General features: G+C 36.1%; 1 protein-coding gene across 1 annotated transcript; it reads left to right on the forward strand.

Moving 5' to 3' along the window:
• On the forward strand, positions 1-25,681 carry itgb3b (integrin beta 3b). The gene is given in 15 exon segments (NM_001082948.1): positions 1-153; positions 1,102-1,187; positions 3,318-3,522; positions 3,603-3,855; positions 6,112-6,274; positions 6,366-6,527; positions 6,596-6,691; positions 6,791-6,880; positions 8,999-9,133; positions 12,899-13,325; positions 21,464-21,686; positions 22,754-22,854; positions 23,036-23,155; positions 24,402-24,568; positions 25,292-25,681. Coding segments are annotated over 15 exon segments (2,373 nt in total). The 5' UTR covers positions 1-77; the 3' UTR covers positions 25,361-25,681.
• Positions 25,682-26,481: the final 800 nt, after the last annotated feature.

Below are 26,481 nucleotides of genomic sequence, written 5' to 3' on the forward strand. Positions count from 1 at the left end.
GACCGTAAAGGAAAGGAAGAGGAGGGCGCAGACTGCACAAACCACCGGTGAAGTAGAGGAGAACAGCGATAACAACGATGGAGGAAACTTCAGCCAAACTCTTCAGCTTATGGATTTACTGTGTAATTATTTTCCTATCTGATGTTGGACTAGGTACGTTCGTCTTTTTACTTTTCTGTGAACCTACTTAATAGGCTAGTTCTGTGCTGATTCTTCTTTTCTTGTAAGATAGCAATTGTATTTAATATAGGCTATATAAATTATCATGCATGAACTGATGATGTTTTTAAAGATAGAGCATGTTTGATTTTTTGACATAATAGTTCTCCCCTTTTTGTCTAAGGACACTTTGATATCTTTTTTTTAAGGACCTCCTTTTTTGCTTCCTAAACCTTTTTGTGAAAACTTCTTAAAAGAACCATGTTCATATTGTGAAGAACATTTAATTTTTAATAAATTACCTGTGTCCACTGTAACGTATGGATAGATGTTAAAGGTTTAACATTGCCAATGAAGACCATTTATTTTTAAAGACCCTTTATTCTAAGATTGTAGGTGAACTGAAATGAATGTCTAAAATGTTTTGTCAGATGTATTCATCCCTTTACTGTGTAATGCTGATCCACACAGACTTTTACAACATTCCCTAAAACGGAAAGCAGTGAATTTGATGTTTATGATTAGACACGTAAGTCCCACTTAATATTAGGTGGCCTTAACTAAAACAATATGTACTTACACTGAAATCATTTGTTGTTTTACATTGTACTTATGACTGATTAAATACTTGCATGTGGTTACATCTGTAATTAATTTCTGTAATTCACCTTAACCCACCCCTACACCTAAACATACAACCACCAAAAATGTCCCTAAATCTACCCGTATCCCACCTCAAGAGCAGCAAATCTGCAGTTCATTATGAACACAGTAAGTACACCGTAAGTAGACCGTATTCACATTTTTGATGCAAATACATACAGTTATAGTTAAGGCCTACTAATAAAAAATGGGATTGACACATTTGTGTTTATATAAAGCTGCAGGCTACAAGTTAATGCAACTGGAGATCCAAAATGAACATTTCCCTGTCTTTTCTAGGTTCTAACGTCTGTACTTCTCGAGGAGCCAGTACATGTCAGCAGTGCCTGGCTGTGCATCCAACCTGTGCCTGGTGCTTTCAAGAGGTGTGGCGTTCTGCAGTGTTTAATAGCTGAGTTGAAACATGTTTACATTAGATTTTATCACACTATCAAATTGCTACATAAAGGAGAGAGCAGTAGAATTAATAGTAAAATCTGAGTTTTAGTGTCAAATTTGTTTTGTGTTTTCCTTTCCCCTAAAATGTGTTAGTATTTTTCATCAGTAGTACATTGATCTGTTGAGATCATAATTAAATGAAGATTAAATAGGCTCAAATTAACTGAAATAGGCTGACTCTCTGAGTCAGTGGATTGTTTTGTTATTTGACAAAACATCAGTTGCAACAATTAATTGTTGTTGAAGACAATGTTCATTTTTGTTCATATTCTCTTTATAGTTTCCAAAATAATCAATTGTATATCTGAGTCTGTTTTTTAGTTTAATTTAAAGACAAATGAAGTTCAGTTGTAAATAACTGAGTCCATATAAAGCAAAAGTCAAATAGAGGGAGGTTTGCCAATGATTTTGTAGGAGGAACGAGTTACAACATGCAGTGAATTCCAACAACAAAAATTGTTCAGTATGTTCAATAGCAGCTTTTATTAAAATAACTTATTGGCAACATAATGTGGATATGTTATGTAAACATACCCAGCAGGCACAGGACATCAACGGGATGTCAGATAGACATTGTACACCAATGCTGTGGGGACGTTGAATTTTGTTTGGAAAACCGGGTTGACATCAGAACCCACATCAGGCTGACATCAATGTCCAACGTTCAACTTAAAAACATCCAAAAATCAAGGTCTAATGATCTTACAGCTTGTCTTTGTGTAGACGTTAACACTATGATGTCTATCAGATGTATTTGGTTGCCATACCTGACAATAAATGTCAGTATTTGACGTTGGTTTAAGCTGTTGGCTCGATGTTGGATTTTGGTTACTTCTCAACACAACCTAAAATCAATCAAATATCATCGTCACTTGACGTTGTTTTTAGATGTCAAAATAATGTTGTCATTAAACACTGGCTGGACATTAAATTTTGGTCACCTGTCGTCATGACCTAAATTTAACCTAATATTAACGTCTTTTGACATTGTGTGCCTGCTGGAATGGTTCATAGTTCTGATTGTCTGATTTACCAAAATTGTACATCTGAATAGTTAGAAAACTTGTGCAACAAATACAGAATAAAAACAGCCTGACCTTATAATGAAATACAGTTAAAGTCAGAATTATTAGCGCCCCTGTTTATTTTTTTCCCCAATTTCTGTTTATTGGAGGGAAGATTGTTTCAGCACATTTCTAAGCATAATAGTTTAAAAAAAATATTTCTAATAACTGATTTATTTTATCTTTGCCATGATGACAGTAAATAATATTTTACTTGATAATTTTCAAGACACTTCTACACAGCTTAAAGTGACATTTAAAGGCTTAACTAGGTTAATAAGGTGAACTAGGCAGGGGTAATTAGGCAAGTTATTCTATAACGATGGTTTGTTCTGTAGACTATCGAGAGAAAAAAAATTAGCTTAAAGGGGCAAATAATATTGACCCAAAAATTGTTTTTAAACAATTAAAAACTGTTTTTATTCTAGCCAAAATAAAACAAATAAGACTTTTTTCAGAAGAAAAAATATTATCAGACATACTGTGAAAATTTCCTTGCTCTGTTAAAGATCATTTGGGAAATATTTTAAATAGAAAAAAAAAATCAAAAGGGGGCTAATCATTCTGACTTTAACTGTATATGCTTTTAGAAATGTTGTCTTAGAAAAAGCTTAAATAACTGGTCAGTATGTTATCATTCTTAGGCCAAAAGGTATCACCTCAGAGACAGCTCACATACCTTTATTTCTGCGAGTGTACAGAGATCTACTGTATGTAAACTTTTCTCTGTACACTTTCTGAAATAAAGGTACAAAAGCTGGGGTTGTATCTTTTCAAGTGTAAAGGTATTTCGTACTTTACAGCTGCACATTAGTACCTTTGGGTTACACTTTTATACCTTCAAGGTTCACTTTTGTACCTAATGTGCTATGAGATGCCTTTTTTGTTAGGAACAAAAAAAGTACCTTTTGAAAAGGTACCACCCCAGTGACAGAGCTTATACCTTTATTTCTAAGTATGTACACATATGACTGAATGTGAAATGTTTGTTAGGATTTTGGACAAGATGTTCCTGGCTCTTCCCGATGTGACCTGAAAAGGAACCTTGTAGAAGCAGGATGCAACAAGGGAGCTCTGGAGTATCCAACCAGCAAAATGCACGTAAAAGAGAATGAAGATCTCAGTGACAAGGCCTCAGGATCCACCACTGACGTCACCCAGATCCAACCTCAAAGCATACACATCTCTCTGAGACCCGGTGAGTTCATCAGCTCATCAGTAAGCAACCGCAAATGACATGTCCCTCCATGACTCAATTGTTACTCTGTCATCCCACAGATGATTCGCAGGTTTTCAAGCTGAAAGTCCGACAGGTAGAGGACTACCCTGTGGATTTGTACTATCTGATGGACCTGTCCTACTCCATGAATGACGACTTGTCTCAGTTGAGACGGCTGGGGCGAGGCCTGGCTGAAGAGATGAGCAAAACCACTAGTAATCTGCGCATGGGCTTTGGGGCTTTTGTGGATAAACCTGTGTCCCCGTACATGTACATCTCCCCTGAGGAAGCCGTGTTAAATCCCTGCTACTCGTGAGTGATGACATATATTTACATGCTGAAGATAAACATTACAGATGATGGGTGTTTTTTACTATCTTGTAATTGAGAGTTGTGCTTTTTGGCTGACAGAATCTGATATTACATCTTTAGACACTGCTATTATGGGTGAGGTGTATTGTAATGAGCTGAAATGTTGTGTTTTATTTATGGCAGCAAAGTTGAAGGAAAAGTTGTATTTTGTTACTGGCTCTGTTACACAGTTAACAGTAAAAGTAGTACCTGGTTATATGGCTGCTTCCTGAGCCTTTTCATTGTGTTGTCCTGCTGTTCTTTCATTGAAACTTGTTATTGTTCTTTCTGAATCATGTTAATTTTGTGCTTAATCGGGCTAGAATTGAGCTAACAATAAGATAAAACATTCAAGCGGTAATCATGCTAGAATCATGCTAGCTTTTTTATGCTAAAACTAGAACTAGCCGTGTGATAAAAAGGCTGACTGTGTGCTAGATCTTGGTATAAAGCTGTTGGCAACATTTTAATACATGCTAGCATTGTGTTATACAAAAAAACATGCTAGCAGTTTTAGCTGCTCGAAACATGTTCCCTCCATGGTATTACACACAGTGTGAAAAGCAGCATGCTACAGTAAATCAGGCTTGAAAATAGAAATGTGCTAGTAACATATTATGCTAACCTGATTTCACCAAGTAGGACATGTTCCTTGATTAACATCTAAGTTGATCCTGGAACAACATTCCATTTAGCCAAAACTTGGCAAACATGCTAACATGTTAACAGTGAGCTAAATTATAGAAACATGGTAACTATATACTAAAACAGTAGCAGTCTGTCATGACAGAAACATGTAGTCAATATGATAAAATCAAAGCTATCACAAGGCAGTACATAGCTTTTTGATTTTGTGACAAATATGTATGAGTTCATACTCATTCATACAATTTAGTACAACTTGCTTATCCCCCAATGACAGTTGGATTTAGGATGGGGTTTGGTTACATGCCTTCTTTTAAAAATGTTACCTTTTCGTAAGATTTAGCCACAAAACTTATAATAGTTACGTTCATCGTGAGATCAGTCTGGTTAAAATATGTTGATAGTAAGTCACAGTCACGCTTGAAACATCCTAGCAATATTAATACTAACAATGGTTACCTCGTCATCAAACTTATTTAAAGAACTGTTTTTAGTTAAAGCCAAGTCTTCTCAATCCCACATCAACATTTGTTTTCAGACAAATGTTTTCAGATTATTACGGGGCACCCATGATGATAAATTATCTTTTATAAGTTATCTGGACAGAGCTGTGTGTAGGTATAGTGTGTCCACAGTCATTTTTGAGTGAAATAAAGAAAATAAGTCTTTTTTTTTTTAATTTCCTGATGTTAAAATAGGATCCCCGCCCACCAAATTGATTGATAGCCGCATATTACCATGTCTTTGTAGTAACGCATATAATCATATCAACAAGACAGGATGTACGTAAAGCAACTGGGATTAAAAGATCTCTTGCACTCGGAATGATCATCAATCATCATCAAATGTGATCAAGAATGAGTTTTACAAGTTGAAAATGTTTTTAAAACAGTGCATGTTTGCAATTAATTACAGCTATTTTACCATCTTTATCACCACAGCCGCATGTCAGTACAATTATAAAAGAAGACACTTCTTTAATCCCGCATTGTGGACGTTAAATCAGGTTTATTTTGTACATTAACATAATAGATATCCATACAGCAGTGGATATTAACATGTATCCTGTCACATTTGCCGTGCAAAAACAATGCAAAGTTAAACATGTTTGCTGTGCGTGTGCATGAACTTTGTAACAACATTGTGTGTGACTCATTGCAGAAAGGCTTGAATTAACTCAACAACAAATAATCGAGAAAGTTTTTCTATCAAACGTTAAGTGAGAATCGCCTCCTTCATGTCTATCACTGTGCTGTTTATCTGACACAGACGAGGTGGAGATTGAGGCACACTCTGACAGGCACATGGGAATGGTGGGTGGGGAGAACTAGCATTTAAAGACAAAGGCCAAAAAAACAGCTACATAGTGTTTAGAACAGAAAATTCTAACATTCTAAAAAATATAATAAATAATGTGATGGGTGTTTTGAGCTGAAACTTTACAGACACATTCTAGAGACACAAAAGACTTCTCTTAAATCTTGAAAAAGGGGTAAAATAGGTGCCCTTTAAAATGTCCTTTTTTAGTCTTTCTGCATCTAAGCAGTTTCTTCATTATCTCATATGTGCTAGAATCCCGTACAAATGCCAGCCTCAGTTTGGCTACAGACACGTTCTGTCTCTGACGGAGGAGGTGAACCGCTTTACAGAAGAAGTGAAGAAACAGAAGGTGTCCCGAAACAGGGACGCGCCAGAGGGAGGCTTTGACGCCATCATACAAGCAGCCGTGTGCAAGGTTGAGCTCTCTAAACAAAATGATTTAATGTTTATATTTGACTTGCTGCCATTTTTACGTCTCTTATTTAATGATTTTGTCTTTATTCCAGGACAAAATTGGTTGGAGGCCAGGTGCATCCCACTTGCTGGTTTTCACTACAGATGCCAAAACACATGTGGCACTGGATGGGCGTATGGCAGGAATTGTGCGACCCAATGATGGCCAATGCTATGTGGGCAGGGACAACATCTACAATATGTCCACAACTATGGTACTGAAAAAATACTGCAGGTGTTTTTTATTATGTAGTGCATATACTAATGGATAAAATATTTTCAGGACTACCCATCCCTGGCACTAATCACAGAGAAAATGTCTGAGAACAATATAAATCTGATCTTTGCTGTAACTAGCCATGTGGAATCACTCTATAAGGTAAGAAGAGCAATAACTCAGCAGTAAATCAATACTGTATGTCAGATATAATATTCTAGAACACTCTGAAAGATTTCTCCTCCTCTTTTTGCTTTGTAGAACTACAGTGAGTTGATCCCTGGCACTGCAGTGGGTACGCTGTCCGAGGACTCTCATAACGTCATCCAGCTGATCCAGGATGCGTATGCTGTAATGTCTCTTTTTTATTGTACCAAAGGGAATTTCTGGGTTTAGTGCAACTTTAAAGAGTAATAATTCATTTCTGTCAAGATGAACTTTTAATAAAATGCCAGTGCAGTAGAAATATTAAAAATGGTTTAAATCCAGTAGGACATGATTAGAGAAAACTCCCCAGTCATGGGTGTTAGCAAAAATAGAAGAAAACTAATTAATAAATAAGTTAAAAACAACATTTTGCTTGACATATAGTTAACAAGCCATTTTAATGACATCTTTCTGCAGTTAAGACACTGACTGAGTGATTATGTAACCACGTAGGAGAGACGAGGCACAACGGAGTGAGGATCCTTATGCAGGTTTTATTCAGAATCATGGTCAGACAGGCAATGATCAACAACAGGCGCAAATGGGTACAAACTAAATCTGGAGGCGTCGTCAGGTAACAGGCAGATGGTCAGACAGTTAGCAGACGTAAATGATAAAACAAACCAAGAGTCGGAACATGTAGAAAGCTGCTGTGGGAGTGTAATCAATAGAGACTTGGAGCACTTGTGTGTGTGTGTGTGTGTGTGTGTGTGTGTGTGCGCGCGTGTGTGTGTGTGTGTGTGTGTGTGTGTGTGTGTGAGTGCATGTTGCATGACAGGACTTATAGTTCATATTGAGGCAGGATTTAGTTCGTGTGAATGTGAATGTTCTTTGGCAATCTATAAAGGTTAGATTGCTGGTGGTTGTGACAGATTTCAATGGACACGCTTCTGAAAAACAGAATGCGCTGTAATTGGTTAGCTGTTCCAGTGCTTTAGCCACCCTTTGTTCAAGCATTAAATCATTACCTCACGTGGGAGAGTCGTGGGAAAGCAGCGAGTGTTTACTAGTGTGAAGTCAAAATTTGTTTACTTCATGTTTAAAGTTGTTGCACATCCTCTGGTTCTCACCTCAGAATGAGCAAGTTTGAGCTACTTATACATTCAATAAAAACAAAACACCCACAAAGAAACTCGACACACAGAGGAACTTAAACCCCCCCTGTCAGCTAGTGTGTGAGAAGTGTTATTGGAGAGGAACACAAACAGCACACTGGAGTACAAATTCACAACTACGCGCATAGCTTGCAGAAGTATAAACCAATTAAGGCTGATTTTTACTTTTGTGGCCACTTTGCAGCCACATCTGATCTCAAGTCAAGTAGGACGATGGATGATAAATGATAAAATAATAGTTCTTAAATCGTAATCGAGTTAAAATGTTTTTACGCAGCGGATGCGCTTCTAGCTGCAACCCATCACTGTGAAACATTCATACACTCTCATTCACACACATACACTACGGACAATTTAGCCTTTCCAATTCAACTACCACACGTCTTTGGACTTGTGGGGAAAACCTGAGAACCCGGAGGAAACCCACCCGAACATGGGGAGAACATGCAAACTCCACACAGAAACACCAACTGACCCAGCCAAGGCTCGAACCAGCGACCTTGAAGCGAAAGTGCCTGTCATCGGAAACACGTGCAGTCATGAATATTTAAGAAGCCGGGTCTTCTCAGGATAAGAAAACTCTGCTATGAATAATAATGAGAAACCGAAATGTCTTCACTGGACAGGTAGATCGGAGCTATGTCATTGAATTTGGTCCCGCCCCCAAAATGTTTTTAAATCCAGAAGATAAAATTTGCAAAAAAAAGCTTAAAATTATCCAGTTTTTTCCACAATTAAAGCAACAAGTGCTAACGTTCTAACAGGTGTTAACTTTGTCTTAACCGATGCTCATCACACACAGTTCTGTTAAATGCTCAAAGAAGTACTCAAGAGTTTTTTGAACCTTTAACTATGTAATTAGCACGTTTTCGAAATGCCCAAGACTGCTGAAGAATAAATTTTAATTTAATTAAAGCCATAATCTCTTTACTAAAATCATTGAACAAAAAAAAAAAGGTTTAATTATCCACACTGTTTCACGTTTTTACTATTTTGAACCTTTTCTGTTGCTCCTGCTTTGAGTTTTCTGTGGTGATCCACATTATGCCACATGTGTTACTGATAGAGTTGTACTTGGGTTGATCATGGAACTTTCCTTCTCCATCTATTGTCTAAACTATTGTTTTCTATTTTGTTTCTACAACAGAAACTGCGCTCTAAGGTAGAGCTGGAGCTCTTGAACGTCCCGGAAGAGCTCAGTCTAACATTTAATGCCACATGTCTCAACGGAGAGGTCATTCCTGGGCTGAGATCCTGCTCAGGCCTCAAAAGAGGAGATACCGTTAGTATCTTATTCCTTCTTTATCTCTATCTGTCAGTTTCTCTAATTTCCTCCATCCATCTCCTTCCATTCTCATGTTGTTCCTTTATTCTCATATAATAAAAATCCTGGTGTTGCTTCACCAAACCGCTGCATCCAAAATTCCCCCCCAGTTCAATTCAGTCATTTCCTTTTCAAAGTGTTTTACCAACTCTGATCTTTTGACATGTTCCACTTGAGGAGGAAATGCCCTTTCTAATGTGCAATCATCTGCTTTCCTTGATAAATGAGTTGCATAAAATAATGTGGTTTCACTCCCTTCCTTGGACGTGGTTAACTGCAAAATCTTACACACATGCAGGACAAGTGGGTGTTAATGTGTCATTACTCATTTTGCTGAGTCTGTCTGGGGATCAGACGTGCCCATTTCCTGTTCTCTGCTCTGCTATGACTCAAACTACCCAGCCTTCTTCTGAGACCGTCAGTCACATGTTAGTCAATACTGTCAACAAGATAAAGACTCGGAAAACTGAGCAAACTCTCTGAAATATTATATTATATTATATTATATTATATTATATTATATTATATTATATTATATTATATTATATTATATTTTTTAACATAGCGTTTGTTTTTCCTGTATTTTTGGCTAACATTACACTTTAGAGGGCCATCAACTTCATGTCTAGACATGCTCTGAGAGTCACTAAACAAGTATTTAGCAGTTTTATGTGAGAGAATCATATTATCGTGTACACAGAAACCCGAGTGTCTTCATGACAACCCGTCAAAATAAAAGTTTATTTGATTACTATGAGTATTATTTCAATAAACTGTGACAGCAATGTACTTCTGTTGTCTTGTAGAATATACTTCTGAAAGTAATAATATTGATAATAAACACTGCAATTTAAGGTTTAATTATACAGTCGTTCTTTTATGTTTTCATTTTATCAGGAATAAAAGAGAAAGGCTATAATTACTCATTTTATCCCATGAAATCTGAATAAATAAACAAAATACAAAAATTAACTATTGATTAATGAAAAAAATTTAATGATTTGTTTTTTTTTTTTACAATTTTCAGCACTAATTATATTATATTATATTATATTATATTTAATATTAAGTAAAATGACTGCATAATCATGTATTTAAAAAAGAAAATCAAACACAGAGTCTCAAAAAACATTTTGTAAGAGGAACTACTTTCTTCCACCATCCATTCAAATCTGCAGCTAACGTCAGAACAGCAAAATCGTTACTAATTCACCAACGTCACTTATAGTATTTGAATGATTATACAGTAGTGATGACAAAACAGGGGATTTTGCTCACATTTCAAGATTATAAGGCTGATTGGCATGAAATGCCATCAGTCCACAGAGTTTTCCCAATATTTCTCTGTTGCAATTGGGTGATCACAATAATTAACCCCAAAAAAGCCAAAGCAACGCAATCACTACTAGATAACTGTTGTGTTTGCAATAAGGAAAAACGCTAAACACATGCGCCAATACAGTGCATCAATACACTGCAATTACTATGGTATATATACATTACTACAACATACAAAAGAGAGACATTGACTTAGAATGTCACTTATCAGTTCAATAATGATTCGATCAAATGTAGTTATAAATTACGCTGTCAACTGCCTTTGCTCTGCTCAATGGCAGGCTGATAGAGATTTATATAAATATTTAAAAATAGGCACTATCCTTATAAATAAACTACATTGTTGCAATCTAAACAACTACATTCTTGACTAAAAAGCCTCAAAAGTACATCATGTTGTCTAACAGCAACAATATTTGTCCAACTATAGTGTCCTCTTCTTGTTGCTGTATGTAGGTGGAGTAATACTGCAGGGTAAATAGGCTGGACGAGTGCTATTTGCAGAATATTGCTTGGCTATCAGCCAATCAGGTTCAAGAACAAGACAGAATTGTTGTATAAATGCATTACATATCAAATTAGGGATGCTCATTTCGGTTAATTTTGCTAACCGACAACCGCCGCTCATTAATCGGTTATTAACGGTTAACTGGTCAGATTACTATTAATTTTATATTAAACAAATTGACGTGTCTATTTTGTGTCTGACACATTAAATATTGCATTTTAAAATACTGATTTATTTTTATATGCTAGCATATTAATAACAGAACACAACAACAGAGCATTTTCACGCACCTGCAGTGTTTAGCACAGAAGAACAGAATAAACTAAATAAAATGAATAGGACTGCCCTAAATTATTTTCACTTAAATAATTAATTTATATTACAAAACGAAAATACTGACTGATTCTTTTTAAATACCGGCATAGGCTGTTTTTTTTTCCAATCATATGTTTTTTTTCTTCCGTCAAATAAAAATAGCTGACTTCCTCAAATTGCCCGCTCCACGAAAAATATGCATTTATTTAATGCCCCGCTGTTATTATTATAATCACAAAACCTTTTTACATTTTTAAAAGAAATCATTATTTTAAAGATTATGTCCTGATGTATGGTTTCCTTTCTCTCCCTCGCGGTTCAAGTGTGCGCACTGCGTGATGAAAAGACAAAAACAACGCGCACATATGTTGAAATTTTGTAAAAAGTTATGTTGTTTAAATATGATATTGCATTAATGTGCATACATGCTTTATAAGCTTTAAAATAAAAGGTAAAGTCTATTTGTTGCGTTTATGACGCAGATCCAGGTCAACATCAGCGCTGGTTATAGCATCAACACGTCTGTTTCAAACAGCAATTTGCTTCTTCCATTTTGCTTCTTTGGCAAATGTGTCTGTAGCCACGGGTTATACGTTATCGTCCTGCAAAGTTAAGTATGTCTTGCAGTTAAACAAGTGGCAGACCACAGCTAACGTGCTTTTTTTCCATTCCAAAAACGCGAGGCGCACCTCACTGCTTTTATGTTGACAAGGAAAAAAGAAGAGAAGAAGCGCGGTCCTCTTATGAAACGACTGAATCAGCTGGGTATCGATTGTGCAAAAGTGTTGCTGTCTATGTTGTTACAATTGTAATATTTATTAATATTGTCACATTCAGGATTTGTACATTCATCCAGCTCTGGATAACTTAAAACAGCGATTAGACCTTCAGAGCGGCATTAATGCGTCCTGAAGTAAAGCGAAACGGCTATAAACTCCAGCAAGATAGAGTGATTACAGAGATATACAGAATAATACTTTATCTTTAAATAAAGTATAACTATAGAAACTGTGTTCATCTTAACTGAAAGCTTCTGCGTGTTTGCTGACCTCACGCATCGCGCACCTGTAAGTCAGTCAGTCAGCACGTAACCCCAAAGGATTAAACAGACAGCGCACAGCACTATACGGTTACAGAAAAGTTTGCGCTGTTATAATCCACTTACCTTTTAATACGTTTTGGTGCGATTATAATATATTAAAACATATTAAAAACAACAACAACAATAACTGAAAAGATTTTGTTCCCCGCCATGGAAGAATGAATGTAGCGGAAACCAAGCTCTTTAAAAGTTCTCTGTAGTTGTCTTGACAACACAAACTACTGCTCTGGGATGAGCCGCGTGCAAAAGATGCCCCTCTTTACGCAAAGGCGCATTCAATCGGCCCCTTATGCAGTCAAACTAAAAATATATAAAATAATAATTTTAATCGTTTAACTGATAGCATTAATCGGTCACAAACGCACCCTTTCGGTTAACGGTTAATCGATTATTTTGAGCATCCCCATATGAAATAAATAATGTCTGCTTTCTAACACATTCATCAAAATCATCTTTCCAGGTGTCCTTCAGTGTTGAAGCCCGAGCCAGAGGCTGTCCGAAGGAGAAGCGCAAAACCTTCACTATAAAACCAGTGGGCTTCAAAGACACCTTGCAGATCACAGTCAACTTTGAATGTGAGTGTAAATGCCAAGCAAAGGCTGAGCTTGAGAGTCCCGTCTGCCACCACGGCAATGGCACCTATGAGTGTGGCATCTGCCTGTGTCACCCGGGGCGGCTGGGTCCCCGCTGCGAATGTGCAGAGGGCGACTACAGCCCAACAGAACAGGACGCCTGCAGTGGGCCAGACAAGGTGATCTGCAGCGGCCGGGGAGACTGTGTGTGCGGACAGTGCGTCTGTCACAATAATGACTTCGGCAAAGTATGGGGGAAGAGATGCGAGTGTGATGATTTCAGCTGCCTGCGCTATAAAGGAGAGCTCTGCTCAGGTAAGACATATTTACTTTGTTTAGTGTGATGAGTTTTTTTTTCTATGCCATTTATACTAGAGCAGGGGTTCTTAAACTTGGTCCTAAAGGGCTGTAACGTGCCTCTACACACGCAAGGATGTTTCTCAATAACCTTGTAAGAGCTTGATTAGCTAGCCCAGGTGTGTCTGATTGGGGTTGTAGGACACCCCAAACTTTGTAGGACAGCAACTCTCCAGGACTGAGTTAGAGAGCCCCTGCACTAATAGCCTAAAATGCCTGATACAAGACTATTCACTCTCATTGAGCATGTGCATATTTTGCTGCCATCTGTATTTATGTCTACCACTCATTTAATGGTGATGTAAGAGAGAATTTACGAATGAGGGAATGATAAACACTTACGCAGTAGTCCAAGGATAGGCAAACTTCATCCTGGAGAGCCAGTGTCCTGCATAGTTTTGCTCCCACCCTTATCAAACACACCTGCCTATAGCTTTCTAGTCATCTTGAAGACACTGATTAGTGTGTTCTGGTGTGTTTGATTACTGTGCGAGCAAAAGACTTCAGGGACATCAGCCCTGAAGAATCAAGCTGCGGTCACACTGCACTTTTCTCCCCATAGACTTCTATTCGTATTCACGTGAATGCGTCAAACCGGAAACGCAAGCTCAAGCGACAAGTTTTGCAGTTTACTGCATTGGAAAGTTCAAGCTCACATGATTGCGTGAGTCCAACCAAAAATCAAAACATGACCTCTCTGGACAAAAATTGAAAACATGTTTTGTAACGTAATGTGTATTTTTATATAGCGCATTTACTCTGTGTATGGCCATTCACCCAAAGCGCTTCACAATTATGCTACACCACCCCTAGTGTGCAGCATTCCCTTGAATGATGTGGCGGCAGCCACAGGACAACGGCGCCAGATTGCTTACCACACACCAGCTATTGGTGGAGTGGAGAGACAGTGATAGAGCCAATTCGGTGGATGGGGATGATTGGGAGGCCAAGATCATAGTGGCCGATTGAGGGACTTTGGCCAGGACACCGGGGTAACACCCCTACTCTTTATGAGAAGTGCCATGGGATTTTTAATGACCACAGTGAGTCAGGACCTCAGTTTAACGTCTCATCCGAAAGCCGGCAACATGGACCAATCAACCTTTTTTTAATGGCTAATCATCTTGTTTAATCCCGCCCCTTTTCGCAGTGCCGTACTACAGAATTGCGCTAGCACAAACTTTAGTGTGAATGCAGCATCACATTTGCCCATCTCTGCAGTAGCCCAAAAGACCAATCGTAGAGCCATTGTGGGTTGCCAAGCCTCTTTTTTCAGTCTATACTGAAATAGAGACCAGCATTTTCAAACTAAAACAACAGGTCTCATTTGCTAATAATGCATTTTTTTATTTAAATGCACATTAGAACTTCTCACCATAACTTTCCCCCTAATTCACAACACATGCGTACACACATGAATTTGTTCTTAAATTCATTCTTCTGTTAGGGAACTTTTTTTACTGATTTGCATGATACACACCTACACCAGCTCTATATAAGGGCTTTCCGCAAAGCGGCACTTGTCCAGAGAATTAAAAGAAGTTAAATGATGAATTAAGAAGAGACAATTACGGCAATAAAACAAACAAAAAAAACTTTGACACTAATGAATGTTTTGATGTTGGATGTGGAACACGCTTTCAGTTCTGAAAAAGCAAAGTAAAACGCACTGCATTTTTAAAATTTTCTCTTTTGAAAGACTTTTCAAAACACATTTTATGATGTTCAGGCAACTACGCTGTATAAACGGTCTTGATGCTGCTCAGGTGCTTTTTCTGCAGAGTTGACTTTTTCAGCTGCAGGCGCACAGAGCACACAGTCAAAAATCACGCTGTGTAGCAGGCAAGCATGAGCCATACATGCAAAACACATAATAACAATAGAACACTTTTTTAAAAACAAAAAAGGTGCCTCATGCTGCAAAAAATTAATTCTCTAAAGACGCAAACACAGTTGTGACTAGCTTATAAAACTTTCAAAACACTTATTATAACACTTACAAATTTATATAGACACCAGACAAATCTATAGTAAAACTAGGTTGTTGGCTGATAAATGCATGCAATGTAAGCAGTGAGTCCTAATCGTCTCTTGTATTGATTGTTGTCAATGGTTTTGGGTGTTTTTATGGGAATTGGTGAGAGGGGTCTGGATGCAGACCTGGTGCAGTTGCAATCTGAGCTGCATGCAATGCTTTTTAATGCCTGCCCCTAACTCTACCCCTCATGGTGACGTCACTAACTCCACTGAATATATTGTGTCTGACATTGCATCTGTGAGATATGCAATCTCAGTTTGCATTATCATGGCTGCAGCCAGATACTATTGGAATTGGTTATTTTAGTCTAAATTCACAGATGAATTCTTTTTAGCAACCTACAAACATGAAGCACTGCCAATGTAGTTCAATTTAAAAAAAAAAACAAATTATTATAATGAGTCTTTTTAGTCTATTTAGTGGAACATACAACCCAACCAGTGTGACCTGAACAAATGACTGTTTTATTTGTTTTTAGTAATTAAGAACATCAAATAGTGCAACCACTCAAGTCTAGTTCTTAAACAAATGATTCTAATGAATTGTTCATTTGTTGAGTCAGAAACATAAAGCAGAACCGATCTGGATTCCAAATGAATGATTCTTTATGAGTCCACGGTTTCTAGTGAAACAAATACGAACAGTACTTCCAATGTGGTCCAGTTTCAGGGAAAAGAAATTGCTATGAGTAGGATTTAGTACATCTAATTCATACAGTGTAAATTTGATTCCCAGACAAATGATTCTTATGACTCTTTTAGTGAATCAGAAACATACATCACAACCAATGTAGTCGGATTCCGGAACCAAATTATTCTTTTGAAGCGTTTTAGTTTTTTTAATGGACCAAAACCAGAACCAGTTTAGACGGATTTAATAACAAATGATTGTAATGAGTAATGAGTTAAGTAAAACATTCAGCAAAACTACTGTGATCTCATCATTTCTAAGCAACTAATTCAATGATGAGTCAGTTCTTTTTAAAGAAATAAACGCATACAGCTTGCGGTTACTTAAAGTTGTATGTTGTACTTAAAGTTGCTGTTTATTTGTTCATTTATTAATGTAGTTACAGATAGATGAGTTTTATAAATGTGTTTTCCTTTTTGTCAAATACATTTTAGTCGTTTTAAAATCTTACAAATACTTACATACAGTAGTGTGCTTAAAACAATGCCACCGGTTTAATTATTGACTTTTAAGTGTGACTTCAGCATCCAAATATTTTTGGGCCGACTGTCTGTACCACCGCTGACCAGCCATGAACAGTCTGTGTTCTTCAGAGCTTATTATTTTGTACAAACGTCTTTCTTCACGAGTAAGATTCCCTGTTCCCTGCCTCACATCACCTCAAAGGAATTACCTACAATAATAACACTAAAACATCTCCTGCATTAGCCGAAGAACGAGCTCCTCTTATAAATAAACACGCTCTGTGGGACTTGGCCGACTAAACCCTGTGTTGACCTATTTGAGACGTGCATGTTTGTTCTTCAGACGAGGTGTTGATGTTCCACTGAGGCGCATTTGAGCTGGAACGCTTCATATAAAATGACTAAATGCCGTTGTGCTCCTCCTGAAGTTGTGTACCTCTTGGAAAGGGGGTTGGTTTCTTGCTTAAGCAAAACCAGATCTCTGTGTACATGATTCCAGATTTCGACTTCAGCAAGTTTGTAGGAGAAAATATCTTTTGGATCTACAAGAGGTCTCTTAAAGCCTCAATAGCATATTCCCAGAGGTTCAAACTTATCCAGAAAATGCCTTTCTGCGTTGTCACACACTGATGATGTCATTGAACCAAAAATAGCTTAGGGAGGGAGTAAAGTGGTGTTAGGGATGATGAGAGTGTTTGCATTGTTTTTCTGTGGGAATAGTAATTACATTCAATGTTATTTTTTGCTTTTGGTTAGCCATTGTTTAGCCATTCGGTTTAGTTTTTGAATTTAGCCACATCATTGTTGGGGGGGTTTTTCCAGTCTAAATCCCCAGTCACTCATAAGTCACTGTTTTGCTAAGGAATAAAGCGTTGTAATCTTTAACAAAAACACGCACATTGCCGCAGACGTGTTTATAATTATATCTGTAAATCAGGCATGTAATGGGGCCCAGCATTCCATCTTCGAAAGTCAAATGAAATATATAACGCTCATCACATTAATTCTCTAACATTCCTCACATTTACCAGCACCAGATGTCCATTTTTAGAAATCCTTGGATTAAAAAAAAAGAAAGATGGAGCTTTTTGACAACAGTTGAGCATGATCGCCAGAGGGGAATTTCATTTTTGTACCATGGAAAGGCTCGACATAATATTTGGGAACAAGTCTCTTTTTTCAGCGCATGAGTGGAATGTTCAACTTCTATGGGCTCGAGTTCAAACTAACCTCATGATGACATTATGGGATTGGAAACTGTCTCGGAAGGGTGACACAAGCAAATATAAAACATATTTATTATATTTTAATAATAATAAAAAAACATTTACCATCTAAGCCTTTTTCAAAGAGTTCATGGTGCACTCAGATTACCTATGAACAGGAGAATGTGGAACATGCATTATGATGGTATAGCTCCTGGCTTCTAAATGCAAGAGCCAGCTACCAATGGACCATAGATATTTACATTAGATGTTGCCTACGTTATTGTTGTCTATTGGAAGGAATGCGTCAAAGTTCCGATCATGACCGTATGCGGAAAATTCGCATCCGAACTGAGCTGCGGATTCGTTCAAATATTTAAACTCCTGCAACTAAACCGTATGCGACCGGCCGACCGGATGTGATGTATTCCAGTGTTGTCCAAGCAGGTCTGTGTGCGCGAGATGAGAAATAGCAGTTTTAAGGTTATTTTTTGAATTAGAAAAAAAGTCTATATTAACAGAAAACACTTCTGTTTATAAATGTAAGTAACAAAGTAATAAAAATATAATTTTTTAATGTTGCCTCCACATTCCCTCCAATATTTTAGTGGTCTGTGAGTTTCTAGTATTCATTCATTCATTCAACCACTGTGATTGCACAGAGAATAATGGCTCTTGCTTTTGCACTCCTCTATTTTGGACACTTCAAGAACAGCTTCTCTGCCATAGTGCAAGTCAGAACTGAAAATATTGTGCGACTGCCACAAAGGGGCGTAATATGACAGTCGTAGTCGTAATGTAGTGTGCAGTGGAAAGTCTGCTTCATTCTAACGTAGGGAGCGATTTGTTTGTGAATGAATCTCCGTTATGAACGACTTGTTCATTTAGCCGACAATAATACAAGTTTCTAGCCCCGCAGCATCTTGTTGTCATATTTTATTTACATGGTTTGCTTATTTTATTCAACAAAACTAGCATAAGCCTAGTATTTAGTGTGGGTTGTTGCTACTTTGCCTTATTGTCAGTTCAGTAAAAGACTGTATTATCATCAATACTTGTTTAGTAACATACAAAAATGTAAAAATAAGATCTTATCTATGAAATGTTCTGCCTTTGTGCTTTGTTTTCTTCGTTTGCTCATTACTAAACCTATTCGCAGCGCAAAAGTCCAGCATCTTCAGATTGGCTTTAGTCTTGACTAGTGTGGTTGAATGACTTTTGTCCTGGGAGCACTGTACAAATATGGCAGCACTATTGACTCAAACTCAGGGTCCGTATGCAACATCTAGTGTATATACCTATGCCATTGGAGGCTGTGGTAAAGTATAGTAACAAGTCTGAAGTGTACAGTGCATAGGACTGCATGTGTATGTGCATATTGTGCATCAATAAGCTAGGACAGTGCAGTCAGTTAACAACGTCAGCTGTCACAACAAATCTGTCTGTCATGTGCAGAGATGGATCTCAGACAACAAAAGTATGGATCCAAGTGCAATTTAGTAAGAGTATTCGTGTAAGCAGGCAATGGTTAAAACAGGGGCAAAACAGGTACATACATGATATGCAAAGCATAGTCCAAAACAGGCATAAGGTCAAAAACTAGGTCAATAACAAACTAAGATCAGAACCATGGCAGGCAAAAACAAATAGCAAACAAAGTCCAGTCCAGATGATCAGTGATGAGAGATTCACCTGTGTGTGAGTCATCAGTGGTGAACGGCAACCGGTGTGTGTGAAACAGCATGATGGGAATTGTAGTGTGTTGGTGTGATGTGTAGTTTATCAGTAATCTGCCAGGAGTGGATTGCTGTGATCATGACACTGTCAGTTATTTTTTAAAAATCTGTTTTCCTATTTCACTAGAGCTTTGTTTTGTTTTTGTTTTGTTTTTTCTGGTCTGTTGCACTCTTTCCTATCTTTTATCTGATTTTTCAGTGGTGTACACTTAAGGTGGAAAACCAAATATCTGGATAAATTACTTCTGACAGTCAGAGAAGTATTTAATAGTACTTAGGTTTTTTGAAAATCATCTTAATTGCAGTTTATAAACGTACAAATGTAAACAGTCTGCAACATTTTAAATCAAAAGTGTGAATGATAAATAAAGATACTGTCTCTCAAATGAATGCTTGGCTCTAAATCTTCTAAAAGAGTAATTCTAGTTATAATTTTTCACAAAGTAGAAAAATCTGCAAAATCCACACATGCATGTGAAATGTGAACACTCTGTAAGTGAAGTTTCAGTTCAGACATGAAAAGACTAATAAAAACAGACTTAGCCAGCTGACTAATCAGCGGTGTGTTTCCGAAAACCATTGTTAGCCAACTGATCGCAAGTTCCGTCGTAACAAACAAAGTTCATTGATTTGGCATTTCCCAAATCTATCGTTCCAACGAACATTTACAAACTACGTTGGAAACTTGTATGCTTGCAACTACACCTCTGGAGCTGTAGTTAGAAACATAGTTCCTGGCTGTGTTCTATTGGCAGTTATCCCCCCTGTACCCTATTTGTTAAGAACATTCTGACATTTAAACTTGAGATTATTTATTTATTAAAAAAAAACAAATTTAAGTATTTGTACAGTTCAGGTTTAGCGATCTTCATGTTTACAATTGTGCTCCCTTCGCAGAGTACTTTGAATACATTGATGTCATTTTAAACATAGCCATGGCTCATGACGAAAGCTGCAGGTGACCTATTATTTAAAAGCAGAATTTATAAGCTGGTGAAAACAAAAAAAACATAGCAAACGTTAATGCTTTTAATTTATGGTAGGTTATTTATTAAGTATCTAAACTGTATAGGACATGAGCCTGTTGGTTAGAATATTTTTGCAGTGGTTTGCATGTGTAAAATTAGACTTTTCGAAAAAATTATAAAATAAATAAACAATATCCTACATAATAGTAGTAATCATCATCTTTATCATCAATGTTATTATTAAAGTGTTTTTTTTTTCATTTTGTAATAAATAATTAAAAAATACATTTAATTTCTTAATAAATATCCTCATTGTTTATTTTTGTATGATATTAAAATATGTGTTAGCTTTTGTAAGAGGTTTTATGTTTTAGAATAGAATATGTAATGTTCTCAATAATATTTGTAAAGGAAACATTGGTCATATATGTGCCATTTACACTCCAAAATTATATTAGAGTGCTTCATATGACCTGCTCTTTAAAGCAATAGTTCACTTAAAAAAAAAAAATGGACTCATCCTTTTAAACCTTAATACTTTTTGTTTTCTGTTGGACACAAAAAAAGATAGTTTGAAGAATGATGAAAACTGGTAGGAAAAGCAAATACTATAGAAGTCAATGCTTACCGTTTTCCAACATTTTTTCAAAACATCTTGTCAAAATTTATATCAGAAGAAACTCAAACAGTTTTGTGACAAATGATGGAGGAGTAAATAATGAGAAATTGTATTTCTTAAGCTTTTATTTTAATGATTAGTATGATTTCTGACATTCTACTTAGCTTGCAAACTGTTATAATATATAGTAAGGAGGTGGGATTATTCAGACACAAACTTGGTCTTAGATGCCTAAAATAGCCACCCTCATGCATTGCAAATATGCCGTCTGAGCTAACATACTTTCCTTGAAATGGACTTTATCCAGTACAGTCATGTGAAGTCTGCTCACTCATTTCCATCCTCATATTATTTTCCCCTTAATGGCTCACTCCAGGTCATGGCACTTGTTACTGTGGGTTTTGTCAGTGTGATCCGGACTGGAAAGGGGAAAACTGCAACTGTTCCACTCGAACAGACACCTGTATGTCCAGCTTGGGTCTGCTGTGCAGCGGTCGGGGTCAGTGTGTGTGTGGCAGCTGTGAATGTACTCAACCAGGTGCTTATGGATCTACCTGCGACAAATGTCCCACCTGCCCTGACGCCTGCACACTGAAGAAGTGAGTGTCATACTGATATTAAGAAGCATAAAAAATGTTTGAAACAGCATTCCAACATGGTTTTTTTTTTTAAACATTTTTAATAATGAATGTTTTTAAGAAAGCCATTAAAAGCAGTAATAATGTGAAAAAAACGTTAATTTTTTATTAAAATTAATATTTGAATGGGAAGTTCCTGAGACTTTTATTTTAGTATGTTGATGTACTTTCCACTAAAACTGAATATTGAGTAGGGATGAGACTTTCTTTTTGAGCATCATTCTCTTGTAGCAAACTAACGGTAGAGGGACGTGGCTAAGAATGTTGTGTCTGAAGCTGTCAAACTGACATCAACATAGAAATACTGCCACCACAAAAAAAACACAGAAGCAAATGGTCAAACTTTGATTTAAGATTACCAAAACAACTTATGTATATATATATATATATATATATATATATATATATATATATATATATATATATATATATATATATATATATATATATGTATGTATGTATGTGTGTGTGAGTGTGTATACACATATACATACATACATATACATACATACATACATACATATATATACATATATATATATATATATATATATATATATATATATATATATATATATACACACACACATACATACATACAAACATACAAACATACATACATACATACATACATACATATATATATATATATATATATATATATATATATATATATATATATATATATATATATATATATATATATATAATTTTTTTTGATTAATGAATTTTTTTAAATAAATTGTTTACCCAAAGAACAATAATATGCAACAACAAAATAAATATTAGAAAATCTGATTTTTACACAGACTTTAATATTTTGTATTAATAATGTTTCTGACACAGCAGATCAAATTGAAAACAATAGAAACGGTTTGTTTGTTTATTTTGTAATATTTTTCGAACTATTATTGATGCCATGTTTTTGATCACAGCTTTGGTGAGTGGAAGAGACTTGTTTACTAACATTTAAAAACCATTATTATGTTTATACTTAAGATTATTTGTTTGAAATGCTATTTTTCTAGGGAGTGTGTAGAGTGTAAGCACTTCAAGAGAGGGAAACTCTTCGATGATGATTCCTGCACTCGCATCTGCAGAGATGAAATCAGACTAGTGGATGATCTTGGTATTGCATTATTACATTGACTAGATATCCAAAACATTTCATCCTTTTATTTTTTTTAAATTGTATTTTTGTCGTTTTGTTTTTATATTAGTTTAATATTTTTATTTTATTTTTTATTTTAGTTTTTTTGTTTTATATAAATTGTCTACATTTAATTGTAACAGCTTGTTTCTAACCCTAGTGTTCCATGATAAGAATGCAGTGAATTGCACCTATAAGGATGAGGACGACTGTGTGCAAAGGTTTCAGTACTACGAGGACAACAGTGGCAAATCCATCTTGTCTCTGGTCAAAGAGCCAGGTAACATACTACAAATGCTCTCAATTCTATAGAAAAAATGACCTGCACCAGTGATTATTACATATTAAATTCTGGTCTCCATCTTTGTACAAGAAGAGTTTGAGAAGACAAAGGTAAGTTTCATTTGATATCTATTTTGAGTATTTCTTAGTATTAGAGACTGAAGAATATTGGAGTTTGCAGTGTTTGTGGTAGTGTATGGAGGTGTGTGTGTTCAATGTGTGACGGCTGTAAATCCAGGAGCCTGCAGTGAGAGTCTGCCACTTTAATGGACACACATGTGGAACACGGGCTCTATTAGTGGCGCACACAGCCTCAAAACCCACCTTGTAAAAACACACGGCAATAAACAACATGCAAGCTACTGAGGAAGCCGCTGACACAGTGTAATTCCCACTGGGACAGGAAAGCTTCAGACAGGAAGCAAAGAGCCAACGCAGGACAACATAAAAAGGAGAGATTACAGAGATTTTAAATAAATAAATAAATAAACAGTAAAAGAAAAGAAATCAAGATGCATATATATACACTGCTACTCAAATGTTTGTGGTCTGTAATAATTTATTGTGTTTTTTTTTTAAATAAAGAACTTTAGTTATGCCAGGATACATTACATTTTGTTAAACCTTGTAGGGTAGGCAACTATAATTTATAACTTACTATTCATGAAACAATTATAGTTTCCACATTTATAATAATTATAAATGGTAGTTAAGTGGTAAATCTGCATAAATTATTTCAGAAATTACTCAGCATTAGAGATTATACCAATGTGCTCATTTATAACAAAAATTTGTTTTTTTTTAGGACCATTTAACCCATTTAACATAGGACACTGGCAATTTTTCAAAAGACTTATAAGTCATACAAAATTAGCTTGTAAGTAAAATGCAGGTTCCTGTAGAGTTGGGTTAGGGTGATAGAATATACAGTTTGTACAGTATAAAAACAATGGAAACTTATAAAATGTCCTCACAATTGACTAAAACAAATGTCTTTTTTGTGTATGTGTGTGTATTTATTATTACCAGGTTTTATACAATTCTGACTTTAAAAATTTCTTTAAAAACGGGTCCAAAATAACTAAAAAGCACTAAATAATTACCATATTTTTATAAAATATATACAGCGTTAATAGACTACATTCAAAAACACATTATGATATCTTTCCAACAGTAAATTTGTGTATTGTAGCATATTATTGTATCCTTTTTAACACCCTCGTTTTCTCTTTCATGTCCACTAGATTGCCCTAAAGGCCCCGATATCTTGGTGGTGCTGCTGTCAGTAGCTGGTGCCATCTTATTCTTGGGTCTTGCCGCCTTGCTTATCTGGAAACTATTAATAACCATTCATGATCGGCGTGAATTTGCGAAGTTTGAGGAGGAGCGGGCACGAGCTAAGTGGGAAACGGTCAGTGAAGTGCAAAAAATACACACTGTTGAGCATGTGATCACAATGGCAATGCAGCATGTTTATAAAGATACCCGTGCACATGTGGACAATGACAGAATAACACCAATGTTTTAAGTCTTGTAGTGTAAGCTAGGCTTTAAACATACAGCGCTCAGAACCTAAGCTCAGAAACTAAGCTCAGAACCCATTCAAGAGTCAACGGTGATGCATTTAAAAAATCTCAATGCAGAATTAATTTCTCAAATGATTTTTCACCACAGCTCTTTTTTAAACCTGATTTTTTTGATATTCAGATTTACAAATGAATACACATTTAAACAATGGTCCACTTGTATATTTAGATTTTAAAAAACTTGTAATATGAAAATGAATCAACTGCGAATCTGTTGGACAATTGACTGTGCAGCTCGCAGAACTATAGATGTTGGCAGGATGGTTTTACTGTTTCGGTGGCATGCTGTTTTCCCTTTCAGAACAAAGAAAATGTCTCCGTACCCTTGAGCAAGTTTTGTTTTCAATTATCCAGTGCTAATTAGGTTTTCCCCGTGAGGTCTCAAACCACATGTGAACCCTCTGATCCTTTCTGTTCACTCCCCGCTTCACCTTTTATCTTAAAATGTGTGTAATACGACTCTTGTTTAGGGAGGATTGAGGCTAGAAAAGCATATGTTGACTATTCTTAATAGATACTGAATGATAACATTGTGTTTCCTGTTGTAGGGTCACAATCCCCTTTATAAAGGCGCCACGTCGACATTCACAAACATCACATATCGAGGCAAAGACTGACCGCAGAGAAAGGACTGGACAGCGCTAAAAAGACAGTGTTCTTTTTAAAAGTTTAAACGTTAAAACTTTCTTAAAGAATTATGCAAACATGAAAGAGTTGTAGATATTTTGTTGCTGTACATATGTAAAGTCAAATATGGCATCTTCATGTGGCAAGCCGTTTTAACATTTAATCTATAAACTGTTCTAATATTTATTTTCATGCAATACCCAGTTTTTGATATTAGTATTTTTTATCTTATTCATTATGTATTATATTCTAGTTCTTATTTATTAGATACTACTACTTATTAAATGGACACTATTAATAGCTATTAAAAAGTTTCTAGTATTTATTCATTAAAAACTAGTATTTAAAATTGCCTTGAATCGGAAGACGTGCATACATTTGAAAAGGAGCATGATTTGTTCCTTTGGGAACCGATTGGATTGTTGAAAGCCAGGTGTCTCATATGCCTGCCCTAAACGAATTCCAGGTGACCAGAAAGTGAAGTTATTTGATTAAAGTTTATGAAGACAAATTAGTTTAATACAAAATATTAGTGGTTCATTTCACAGATGTTTTGTTTATAATAAGTACTGCTGTATATACATAAAAAAATAAGAAAAGGACATTTTGATTTCATGGTGACTTCAATTAGTGACTGGTAACAATTATATTAGTCGTTTTTCCTGTAGTATACCTAAATTAGGTTCTAAGAACAGTGAGGTGTGGTTCCATCTGCAGTTTTTGGCAGCCTGGTATGACACAGCATGATTGAAAACTTTCTCATCACAAACTTTTAGGGATGATTAGACAATCATTCTGGAACAGAATGTGTGTGTGTGTGTGTGTGTGTGTGTGTGTGTGTGTGTGTGTGTGTGTGTGTGTGTGTGTGTGTGAGGCATTGCAATTCTTTGGCCTGGCTGCATTTTTCTTTATTGCTAGCTAAGTGGAAGCTTGATATTTATTAATTGGTACACATTTTTTTTAAAGGAGTCCCAAAAACTGAAACGTCTAATCATTATCCATATCACTGTTTAAATTACACTTGCACAAGGCAACAACTGTATTACATTCCAAAGAGCTCCCTTATCAGCACCACCATGGAAAATGAAACAGTATTTGGCCCAGATGGGCA

This window comes from Danio rerio, chromosome 12, assembly GCF_049306965.1.
Source record: "Danio rerio strain Tuebingen ecotype United States chromosome 12, GRCz12tu, whole genome shotgun sequence".
Taxonomy (NCBI): domain Eukaryota; kingdom Metazoa; phylum Chordata; class Actinopteri; order Cypriniformes; family Danionidae; genus Danio; species Danio rerio.